The following is a 12320-nucleotide window of genomic DNA, read 5'->3' on the forward strand; positions in this document are numbered from 1 at the left end:
GTAAATTACGTGACTCAATTACTTTTGTTTTCACTAGTATTTTCCCAAAAAATCCCTCACAACAGGAAGTACTGTTTTCGGTCACGTGTTAGATTTAATGCAGTATTTTTCGGTCACGTGTTAGATTTAATGCAGTATTGCTGTTAATTCCTGTATTTTCCTCCGTAGTCTTCCTTTTTCCATCAGCACGGCTGTGCCACCAATGACACCAACGCCAAGTACAACAGTCGCGCTGCCCAGCTCTATCGGGAGAGAATCAAGTCACTAGCGTCCCAGGCGACACGGAAGCACGGCACTGACGTAAGTCACGGGCGGGTTGGATCGTCTCCTTCAGATGAACATTTATTTCAGTAGAAAAAGTGGCTTTAACCATCCCAGACAGTAAAACCTTCTAATAGGATTCGCTTGCAAGGACACGACCTGTAGCTGATTCTCATCGTTCGTGGAAGTTGTGCGCTATGAGGTTGCTGTGAGCCCCGAATTAGGAAATGCCTGAGCATCACTCCCAGGGGAACTAGAGGGCGAGGTCCCAAGGGCTTCTGGTCAGGACGTGTCCATCAACGGATAAATACGTGGCTTTATTTCACGCGTGCTTCTGCTTAAGGACACCTTATTGCATATATTATGTAGCTAAGTACATAATACTTAATAGTATATTGATATAATAATACTTGATAGATAAGAGATACAATTTAATATATTACCAATATATAATTATTGGCTCATTGACATTGAACTTGCTGCCCACAGACTGTATAGGACTCGGGTCTGAATGAAACTTGCCCCAACACTGTACTTTCCCTGTAAGGCACATCGTGGGCTCCCTGTGACTAGGAGGCCTAGGTGGGATTTAGCACTAGGCTTAGGAGCCATTCTAGACAGTGAAATCACCAGCAAAAATGTGCAAAATGCAGCATTAAATAGACCTCAAAAAGGACACTATTTACAGCTGGAGAGCTAAAGCAGGAAGACAGCATTACCTTGTTCCATCTCAGCCGGGAGCAGGTGGGTACCTTGGGTGGCTCAAATTCTTTGCTGGTCCGCACACGTCTGTGAAAGGACCGCAGCGGTGTCTCAAGCATCGATTTGGGGGTTCCAAGGAAATTGTGGCAAGAAGGTGAATTTGCAAATATGGAAGCCACTGTTAATGAGGATTGACCGCACTTTGGAACCTGCACTTAGACATTAAGCACTCGGTCTTTCCTATTCAGAAAGCTTGTGACTCTGGTACTTGACGTCCTCAAGGACTGGATATGCAGAAATTACTAGATCGCTACATCACTAAAATGTGCTCAGGGGCCCTGGAAGGATTGTTATGACTGTGTAGGAGTGGAAAGTACCGATCTTTAGCAAACAGATCTCTAGAAAGGGAGTGAGACTATCAGATAAAACCTTTTAAAGCCAGGGAAAGGGCTAAGCGGTGCTCTGTGTTCTAGCTGTGGCTGGATAGCTGCGTGGTCCCGCCTTCCACCCCTCCACCGAAAGAGGAAGATTTTTTTGCCTCTCATGCTTCTCCTGAGGTATGTAGTATCTTCTATAGAATTTATACTCTCACGCTTATAAAGGGTATGTATTTAAATGTCTCACTTAGGACACAGGCTAAGCTGCTGTATAACGAACAACCCTGAAATATTTCTATCTTAAACCAGATAGAAATTAATTTCCGTCAGTGGTTCTGAAGTCAGCTGTGCAGGGCTGAGCGAGGGAGGGGTCTCTTCGGCTCTTCTGCACGCGCTGGCTTCCATCTCAGGGTCCAGAGTGTCTGCTGCAGCTCAGGACCTTTCGCAGCAGTGGGCGCGCGGCAAGCATCTAGGAAAGCTAAGGGTCCCGTCCGACCAAAAGACTAGACGTGGCACACGTCACTTCGGCTCACGTCCTCATAGCTTGAATTTAGTTGTACAGCCACACACAACACAGTTGTACAGCCAGGGAGGCTGAGAAATCATTTCCAGTCGTCTGCCACAGTTCAGTTGAGAACTATGGAACTGACAAAGAATGAAGACTTTTTCTTTTTTTTAAGACTTTTTATTTATTTCTTTGAGACAGAAAGAGAGCACGAGGGGAGGGGGAGGGACAGAGAGAGAGAGGGGAGAAGCAGACTTCCCGCTGAGCTAGGAGCCCAACATGGGGCTCCATCTCTGGACCCCAAGATCGTGAGTGAAGCTGAAGGCAGACGTCCTATCAACTGAGCCACCCCCACCCCCAGGTACCCCAAGACCTTTTTTTTAAGATTTAATTAAGAGCATGTGAGTGGGTGGGAGAGGGGCAGAGGGAGAGAGAATCCCAAGCAGACTCCGTGCTGAGCATTGAGCATGATGGGGGACTCAGTTTCATAGCTCTAAGACCATGACTTGAGCCAAAATCAAGAGTCGGATGCTGAACTGACTGAGCCACCCAGTCACCCCTAAACCCACATTTTAATAGGGGCTTGAACCTCACTGTCCCGGTTTAGCTGTGTACAGACTGTATCTCAAGGCTGTTGTACGAATGAAGTCGGGGACGCCTGAGTGGCTCCATCAGTTAAGTATCCAAGTCTTAATCTCATCTCAGGTCTTGGTCTCAGGGTTGTGAGTTCAAGCCCCGCATCGGGCTACCTATTTAAACAAAAGAATAAGTCAGGACTGGTACAAAGAGTTGGGAGCTGGCCCAGAGTGAGCCTCTAGTAAATGCAGCCAGAACCATTGTCTTTGTTGTTGTGGTCTGATGGGAGCAACGATAATCACCCCCAGATCACAAAGACGGGAACATAAGGCCTCCACAGCCTAAAATATTTCCTGAGCGGCCCTTTCAGGAAATGTGTGCAGACCCCTGGCTTAGAGCCCCAGATGTCTGTTCGCTGCCCTCCCCCCTCCCAGTCCCACCGGGGAGGGGGCACCGTTACTCAACTGCTGTGCAACCCGTTCTTGAACCAGTTTTCAGGTACAGACATGAAATTGCTGTCCCTTGATTTTTTTTGTTGTTGTTCTTATAATGTGCGCGTACAGGTTCATTGACAGAGTCGGTAGTTACTAGAAGTAGTTATCAACAGGAAACCAAAGAAACGATGAGGTAATCTGTCACAGTCTGCAGTGCCTGTTTAAGTCGGGACACAGAGGGGCGCCTGGCTGACTCAGTGGGTTAAGGCCTCTGCCTTCGGCTCAGGTCAGGATTCCAGGGTCCTGGGATCGAGCCCCATATCAGGCTCTCTGCTCAGCAAGGAGCCTGCTTCCTCCTCTCTCTCTGCCTGCCTCTCTGCCTACTTGTGATCTCTGTCTGTCAAATAAATAAATAAAATCTTAAAAAAAAAAATAACAGACAGGGAGAGTATTCACTGGCAGTAGCTGGGAAGTGTTTTCATGCAAATGACAGCTAAAAGGAGGAGAGAGGGGAACGGCCTGGTGTGGACGAGCGGACGAGTGTTGGGATTTGCGTGTCTCTCTGTGCGCACACGCACACATGCAGACACACAGTGGAGCACCAATGACAGATGTGTGTGTCCCTGGTGAGCGCACACACGGATGTAGTCCCCCGGGCTCTTGTCCACCGGGAGGCCCAGAGACGGGACACACCCGCACCCCTAGGTGCGGAAACCAGGGCTACCAGTGGAGAAAAGGCAGATTCTAGGAACGGGGCTGCTGGGGCAGCTGAGCCTGGAGCATCTCAGCGTACCCGAGAGTAAGGAAGTGCTGGGCAGAGGGGCTGGCAGCTAGAGGAGGGCATGTCTGAAGGACTCAGGAACCAACCGGAAAGCGTTCCTGGTGGTCAAAGCTGGAACAGTTTCAACAACAAAATAGATAACGACCATTCGGATTATAATCCAAAGAATCAAATAAATATCCACACGTCCACACTAATATAAATAGATGATTGAATAAATAAATGAAGAGAAGGGACGATCTTCCCTAGAGAAGAATCGATCACATGCGTAGACACTCTGCCTTTCAGGAGGCCCCCTCCCCTTGAGTGCAGGCCACACTGGGTGACTCGCTTCCCAAGTCTAGGGGTTGGGAAGGGGAAAGTGGTAACTTCACAGGAGAAAAGTCCGTCAGGCAACACCTGATTGATCCATGATTTGGTGACCATAATTGAAGTATCATTAACACATAGTGTTACATTCGTTTCACATACACGATATAAAGATTCAGCAACTCTGTACGTTAATTACCCAGTGCTCATCAAGATAAGGGTGCTCTCGGGGCACCTGGGTGGCTCAGTCGGTTAAGTGCCTGACCCTTGGTTTCAGCTAGGTCATGATCTCGTGGGTCATGGGATCAAGCCCTGCATCAGGCTTCTTGCTTGGTGGAGAGACTGCTTGAGGTTCTGTCTCTCTCTCTCCCTCTGCCCCTCCCTCTGTGTGTGCACGCTCGCTCTCTATTTATATAATAAATACATAAATCTTTTTCAAAAAAAGAATACATTTTAGGGGCGCCTGGGTGGCTCAGTGGGTTAAGCCGCTGCCTTCGGCTCAGGTCATGATCTCAGGGTCCTGGGATCGAGTCCCGCATCGGGCTCTCTGCTCGGCGGCGAGCCTGCTTCCCTCTCTCTCTCTGCCTGCCTCTCTGTCTACTTGCAATCTCTCTCTGTCAAATTAAAAAAAAAAAAAAAAAAAAGAATACATTTTAATATATATATATTTTTTAAAGATTTTATTTATTTATTTGACAGAGAGAGAGATCACAAGTAGCAGAGAGGCAGGCAGAGAGGCAGGCAGAGAAAGAGGAGGAAGCAGACTCCCTGCGGAGCTGAGAGCCCGATGCGGGGCTCGATCCCAGGACCCCGAGATCATGACCTGAGCTGAAGGCAGCAGCTTAATCCACTGAGCCACCCAGGCGCCCCGCATTTTAATATTTTTTTAATTTTTAATTTTTTAAATATTATCTTTCCTTCCCACTAATCTGGATACTTAGAAGGAGACTATTAAATTATTAGCTTTTCCCCCCACTTTGACTGTTTCGTGGACTTGTCTTACTCTGCTTACTGTTGACTCTTCTCACCTCGCTGCAGGCGTTGAGCGGCACAGGGTGGGCCTCAGCACAGCCAGAAGCATCTTTGCCACCTCGGGACGTGGAAGCCACTCCAGCTCATAATGAAGGTAGTCTTCAGGACTGTCCTGTAATGCTCTCCTTTGGTTTGATGGCCTGCTATGGAACTATTAGAAAATAAGACTCTCGGGGGGCCTGGGTGGTGCAGTCAGTTGAGCGTCTGACTCTTGGTTTCGGCTCAGGTCGTGATCTCAGGGTCATGAGCTCGAGCCCCGCACGGGGCTCACAGTTAGTGCGGAGTCTGCTTGAGATTCCCTCTCCCTCTCCCCCTGCCCCTCCCACTCGTGTCCTTTCTCTCTCTAAAATAAATCAATCAATCTAAGAAAGAAAGAAAATAAGATCCTTGTATTTCATGAGGAAACTTGCCGGGGTAGATTATATAGTGGGGAAACAAAATTACTGAACAGGGAATCTGATCTCACTTCTATAAAAAAACTGAAACAAAAACATACACACACAGAAAACATTCTGGAAGGTACATACCAAATTGTAAACTGGAGAACGAAATGACTGAAGAATCACTTTTGCCTTCCACTTGATACAGTTGTGAAGTAAGTGAACTTTTGTGACGAGTGTGTGTTACTTCCATACTCAGAAAACAAGATTTCAGTTTTTAAAATGATCCTGTACATAGTTGGTATCTAATGACTTGCATTTTGTGGTTTTATTATGGGATTTTTAAAATTTGTTTGTTTATTTTAAAGATTTTATTTATTTATGTGTGAAAGAGAGACCAAGAGAGCATGAGCAGGAGGGGGAGAGGGAGAGGGAGAGAGAGAATCTCAAGCAGAGCTGGATAAAGGGCTCGATCCCAGGACCCCGAGATCATGACCTGAGCCGAAGCAAGCGTCAAACGCTGAACTGACTGAGCCCTCCCGGGCGCTCCAGGATTATATATATAAATGATATACTTACATCAGTTGCTTGCATTTTAGAAAATCACTTTGGTGATAAGAGTAACAAGGATCGGGGCGCCTGGGTGGCTCAGTGGGTTAAAGCCTCTGCCTTCGGCTCAGGTCATGATCTCCGGGTCCTGGGATCGAGCCCCACATCGGGCTCTCTGCTCAGTGGGGAGCCTGCTTCCTCCTCTCTCTCTCTCTCTCTGCCTGCCTCTCTGCTTACTTGTGATCTCTCTCTGTCAAATAAATAAAATCTTAAAAAAAAAAAGAGTAACAAGGATCAAGACATCAACTTTTTCTGTCTTAAGACTGAACACTTTCGTTAGCCAGAAAGTTCGTGTGAATTAACAGCTCCGTTTGACAACTGTGCAGGAGACCCCTGGGTTCTGGCGCCAGGAGTGTGGGCTGCTATACTGAGCCTGGAACTACTTTTGGGGACCTCGTGTAATAGGAAGGACCAAATACTCAACCAGCTCTATAACCAAGATTCTTATTTGAGAAACTTTCTGGCAAGGGTCTTGCGGGAGGGTTGGCAGGTGCCTAGCATTTATCAAGGAGAGAGTCCTAGAAAAGTGGTCATTCAGGTCTCTGGGGAGTGGGATCAGGAGCATGCTGGAAGGAAAAGTCACTTCGTTGGTATTGAATTCTAGGTATAAGGGTAGGAACGTCTGAGATTCCATCACCTAGCAGATTTTATTTAGGATGACTGTTTTTAACGTTACTGGTCTTAGGAGTCGACCTATCAGCAAACCAGGAGGGGAACATTTTGCCTCCTGGGGAACAGTGAATGGAGCTGGGACAAGTGTTTAGCATTTTGGAAAAAATAATAAAGCAGAATTCCTTCTCTACTCTTTATATCATCCCAAATTCAGCCAGATCAAAGATTTAAACATAAACATGAAAATCCGAGGTACTAAAAGAAACATGGGCGAAGCTTTTCTTGTCACCCTGGAATGGGGAAGTCCTTCTATGCATATGCAAGCCTCGTGAGAAGAAATGAGCAAATCTGTTACAAATACAACATTTCTGTTCTGAAGAAATGCTTTAAAGACCAGGGATAAATATTTGCAATCCGTACATAGAAAGCTTGTTTCCTTAACATGCAAAGGACTCTGACATGGCTGGATTTGTAGGATTTGCAACCTGTGGCTTTTTTGCACATTTTATTTTTTGTGCATATGACCCTAAATGCTTGCTAAGAACTCATCTCCAGGTGGCGTTTTGCTTTTTGATTTCTTAGACCTGCACCAGGCTGCGGCCGCACTGGCCCTTTGGTCCTTTCCTGTGTTTGTTTTGTGTTGTCCTTGTAGCGGGAGTGTCTCCCCTGGTTGCCATGACGCTGCCTCCTTCCTGGAGTCTCTGCTCGAGGGCCCTCTTCAACGAGGCCCTGTCCACCCCACGGGCACTCGGGTCACTGCCACGTTTATGTGTCCAGGCTCCCTCATAGCGCAGCACACCTTGACTCTGAGAGTGGCCGCGCCCCGTTAGCTCGCTGCACTATGAGCTGCCCCAGGGAGAGGCGGCTTCTGCAGATAAGGAATCTGCCTGAGCTCCCCATCGGTTTGTCATTTTCCATAAGGACAGAAGACAAAAAATAATCCCGACACTCCCCCCGACTACCACAGGGAAAAGGCGGACTTTGTGCCTGCCCACAGTACGGGTGACAGTTTGAATATTGTTCTTCTTACAGCTAATTAGCATAAAAGGCCTTCTGAGGTTGAAGCTCACATGCCACGGAGGCCCCTGTGCCCTCCAGAGTCCAGGTGTCTTGTCTGTTTTCCTAAGAGGAAACTACGGTAACCAAATGCAGAACAAGGTTTTGTTCCTTTTTTTTCCCCCAAGGTTTATTTATTTATTTGAGAGAGAGACAGAAAGAGCCTAAGCAGGGAGCCTGACGTGGGACTCGATCCCAGGACCTGGAGATCATGACCTGAGCTGAAAGCAGAGGCTTCACCATCTGAATCCTCCAGGCACCCCAAGATTTTATTCTTGTGCATATTTTATCTTTTTAAGATTTATTTCTATGGAAAAAAAATAAAAAAATAAAAGATTTATTTCCTTATTTGAGCGCGTGCGTGCTTGCACACGAATGTGGGGAGGGGCCAAGGGAGACAGGGAACCCTCAAGCGGACTCCCCGCCGAGTGCAGAGCCCGATGCCATGCAGGGCTCCATCTCATAGCCCCGAGATCATGATCTGAGCCGAAGCCAGGGGCTGGATGCTCAGCCAGCTGAGTACCCAGGCTCCCCTGTTCTTGCAGATATTTTAAAATTTACATTCTTGGGGCGTCTGGGTGGCTCAGTCATTAAGTGCCTTCGGCTCAGGTCATGATCCCAGGGTCCTGGGATCGAGCCCCACATCGGGCTCCCTGCTCAGCAGGAAGCCTGCTTCTCCCTCTCCCACTCCCCCTGCTTGTGTTCCCTCTCTCGCTGTCTCTCTCTGTCAAATAAATAAATAAAATCTTTAAAAAAAAAAAAAAATCAACATTCTTAGCTGAGAGTTCCTCCTGAAGGTTTTATTCTTTAGAATTCCATGTCCCTTGACCCCTGCAACGGTACTTCGTCCTCTCTCCCCCACCCAGAGTCTCTCGCCAGCAGCTCTCAGCTCTCCAGGCTGAGCCCAGAACTTCTGCGTCGGCGCGGGGTGCCAGGGCGCAGTCTGGAGTCAACTTAAGGGTTGCATAATAAAAAGGGAGATCAAAAGAATTTTGGCCAGTGGAATGTGGGTCCTGACATCCTCTGCTTAAGTGTCCTTATTCCCTGGTGTTCCTCTGGTGCCCTGCAGCTCCCGGCTCATGGTAGGGAATCAAGAAATGTGGAGTCAGTCCTTTTTCCACAAAATGCTATTGTTCTCCCTCGTCCTGCTTTGCCTACTTAAATGCCTTAACTAAAGTTTACCTTTTAAATATTTATAGGGGCTCCTGGGTGGCTCACTTGGTTAAGTGGCCAACCCTTGATTTTGGCTCAGGGTCTCCTTTGACCAGTTTCTTGAGCTTAGTGTCCTGTTTTCAAGGTCCGTCCGCGTCATAGCCGGTGTTACCATCTCATTCTGTTTTCTGACCAAGCAATCACCCATTGCCTGGAGAGACTACATTTTGTTTATTCATTTTTTGTTACAGATTTTATTTATTTACTTGACAGAGAGAGCACAAGGAGGGGAAGCGGCAGGCAGAGGGAGAGGGAGAAGCAGGCTGCCCGCTGAGCAGGGACCCCGATGCAGGAGTCGATCCCAGGACCCTGGGATCACACCTGAGCCGAAGGCAGACGCCACCCAGGTGCCCCTTGTTTATTCCTTTTTAAAGGGATAAAATTAAGATAATAATTTTTTTAATGACGTCATAATAGAGTTTCCTAACCAGAATCATTTTTTTAAAGATTTTATTTATTTATTTGACGCAGAGAGGCAGGCAGAGAGAAGGGGGGGAAGCAGGCTCCCCACTGAGCAGAGAGCCCCATGCGGGCTCAATGCGGGGCTTGAACCCAGGACCCTGAGATCACGACCCGAGCTGACAGCAGAGGTTTAACCCACTGAGCCACCCAGGTGCCCCCAGAATCATTTTTTAGGCGACTAGAAAACAGATTTTCTGGTACCTGGAGATTTAGATTTCTTTTACTGATATGATTGGTGTTAGAATTTGCAAATGTAGGGGTGCATGGGTGGCTCCATTGGTTAAGCATCTGCCTTCCGCTCAGGTCATTATCCCAGAGTCCTGGAATCGAGCCCCGCATCAGGCTCTCTGCTCAGCGGGAAGCCTGCTTCCTCCTCTGCCTGCTGCTCCCCCTGCTTGTGCGCACTCTGTCTCACTCTCGCTCTATTTCAAATAAATAAATCAAATCTTAAAAGAGTTTGCAGGGGCGCCTGGGTGGCTCAGTGGGTTAAAGCCTCTGCCTTTGGCTCAGGTCATGATCTCAGGGTCCTGGGATTGAGCCCCACATCGGGCCCTCTGCTCCGTGGGGAGCCTGCTTCCTCCTCTCTCTCTGCCTGCCTCTCTGCCTAGTTATGATTTCTCTCTGTCAAATAAATAAAATATTTAAAAAAAAAGTTTGCAAATGTTAACACAATGGATTTTTTTTTTTTTATTTGACAGAGAGAGATCACAAGTAGACAGAGAGGCAGGCAGAGAGAGAGAGGGAAGCAGGCTCCCTGCTGAGCAGAGAGCCCGATGCGGGACTCGATCCCAGGACCCTGAGATCATGACCTGAGCCGAAGGCAGCAGCTTAACTCACTGAGCCACCCAGGCGCCCCACATATTGGATATTTAATCCAGATATATACTAGGTGTCTCAGAACAGTATATTTTAAAACAGCAGATGATAAGGTAGAATTTCGAGTATTAATCAGAGAGCCCACTGATAAGTTTTATCCTATAAAGCAACTGGATAAAAAGCATGCTCCCATTTCAACGGACTTTTAAATCAAAATTCTTTTTTTGTAATCAAAATTCTTATAATAATAAAGTAGAATGTGGAGCTAGACAGAAAAACAATCATTGGCAAAATTGGGTAAGATATATATGACCGAAAAAGTAAAATTTGGTACATATTCAAAAGCATGTTTGGTGAGTATATTTTCTGTATTAATATCAAGATATTCGACTTTCAGGTGGACCAGAGCAAGGACCGAGCGTGGAAGGTCTTAATGCACCAACGAAGGCTGGTTTAGGTAACGGGCCTACGACTCTATACTCATTCCGATGGGCGCCTGGGTGCCTCAGTGGGTTAAGCCTCCGCTTTCACCTTGGGTCGTGATCCCAGGGTCCTGGGATTGAGCCCCGCATGGGGCTCTCTGCTCAGCGGGGAGCCTGCTTCCCCCTCTTTCTCTGCCTGCCTCTATGCCTACTTGTGATCACTGTCAAATAAATAAAATCCTAAAAAAAAAAAAATCTTATATTCTGATTTCGAGAATGAGATTCATTAAGACAAAAAATGAGTCCCATCTTTACATTCTGCCAGGACTTTGTAGTCTAATACGGCATCATGACCATTAATCTATTAGTAAGATTTTATTGAGCAAAAAATCCTGGAAGGCAGAGCAGCCCCATCATTCCCATTGACTCAAGAACTCCTCTAGTATTTTCTTCTCCTTCTATTTCATTTTCGTGCTCTGTAATGTTGCATTATTAGGGAATTTTATTCGCATTATTAGGGAATTTTATTCTGAAATTAGTGCGTATTATGTGGCATTAATTGGAAAGCAAGTACTTTGGTGAAAAATAGCTAAACTATTAGAAATGTTCTGGATCTTTTCACCTGGTGTTAATGGCCTTGTAAGCGGTTGGGAGCAGATTATGTGACTCCCGCCTCACGAATCCAAAAGGAGGCGATGGAAAGAAAAACTTCCCTAGATCCCTCTTTCATGCTTGAAATGTAATGGTGTTAAATTCTCATAGTAGGGCTAAATTTGCATCTTCCGTTGTTTGTGTTCTTATGCTGCGTTTTCCTCTTACAGTACATTCTCGTCGTTGTCAGAAAAAAGTGAAAATTTTATTACTACCGAGTCTCTTTTTTTTTTTTTTTTTTTTTTTTTTACTACCGAGTCTCTTAAACGTAGAATATAGAGTCTATGATTAAAGTTTACCCATAAAACAGTTTTTAAGGAACTCTAAAGTATATATTTTTGTGCAAGTTAGAAAGTACTGGTATAAAATAACAGAATGGTTTAGAATTCTTACTGGTTAATAGATAAAATCTGTACATTAGTCAAGGTGAAAAAGCTCGTCGGTGCTTTAGTTGTGTACATAATGCCTGGCTGACTTAATGTTTTAAAGTAATTCTAAACGTTTCTGAAGAGCAGATCTTAATAGGAGGGTTTGCTCTAATACACAGAAGAAGTGCTCCTGAAGAAAGCAGTGTGTGGGACCAGACCAGGCTCTTTATTTCTCTTCAGGGTGGTATGCAGAAAATGTTTTCTCTGAGTTTGGATACTACTTGGAAATACTGAGAAATTCCATTTAACCAAGCTCTTAACCTAAAATACACTCATAGGCTTGGGTCTTCTGGGAAATGTTACAGTCTCTTAAATAATGATATGTATCTTAAGATTTCTTTTTTAAGATACACTAAAAGTAGAAAAATTATGTATTTCTATTATTGGCCTGACTTTCTGTTTTTTATTTTTTTGGCAGAGGTGTCCTCTATCATTAAAAAGAAACCAAATCAAGCCAAAAGAGGCGTGAGTATCACGTGTAAATACCAGTAGCTCGTCTCTGAGACAGCCACCTTTGTCCCTTGTGTGTCATACACGTGGCTTTGATGAAGAACCTATGCTTTGTGCGATGAGATGAATGTTAGACGTACTCAAGTTTTTCTAGAATGAGTTTTCAAAGAAATTTTTCCTTCGATGACAAAATGGAAAAAAAAAAAATCAGCAGAGGCTCCGTGGGAGTGTCTGTTGTGTTTGCA

General features: G+C 45.8%; 1 protein-coding gene across 1 annotated transcript in view; it reads left to right on the forward strand.

The window, feature by feature from the left end:
• The window catches only part of ARFGAP3 (ADP ribosylation factor GTPase activating protein 3), a 47457-nt gene that overhangs the window by 11444 nt on the left and 23693 nt on the right, over positions 1-12320 (forward strand). The window contains exons 4-8 of the mRNA XM_046011326.1: positions 169-300; positions 1437-1520; positions 4984-5071; positions 10522-10581; positions 12044-12090. Of these exons, the coding sequence (XP_045867282.1) occupies positions 169-300; positions 1437-1520; positions 4984-5071; positions 10522-10581; positions 12044-12090 (411 nt within the window). The remainder of the gene's footprint in view (positions 1-168; positions 301-1436; positions 1521-4983; positions 5072-10521; positions 10582-12043; positions 12091-12320) is intronic.

This window comes from Meles meles, chromosome 7 (assembly GCF_922984935.1).
Source record: "Meles meles chromosome 7, mMelMel3.1 paternal haplotype, whole genome shotgun sequence".
NCBI lineage: Eukaryota > Metazoa > Chordata > Mammalia > Carnivora > Mustelidae > Meles > Meles meles.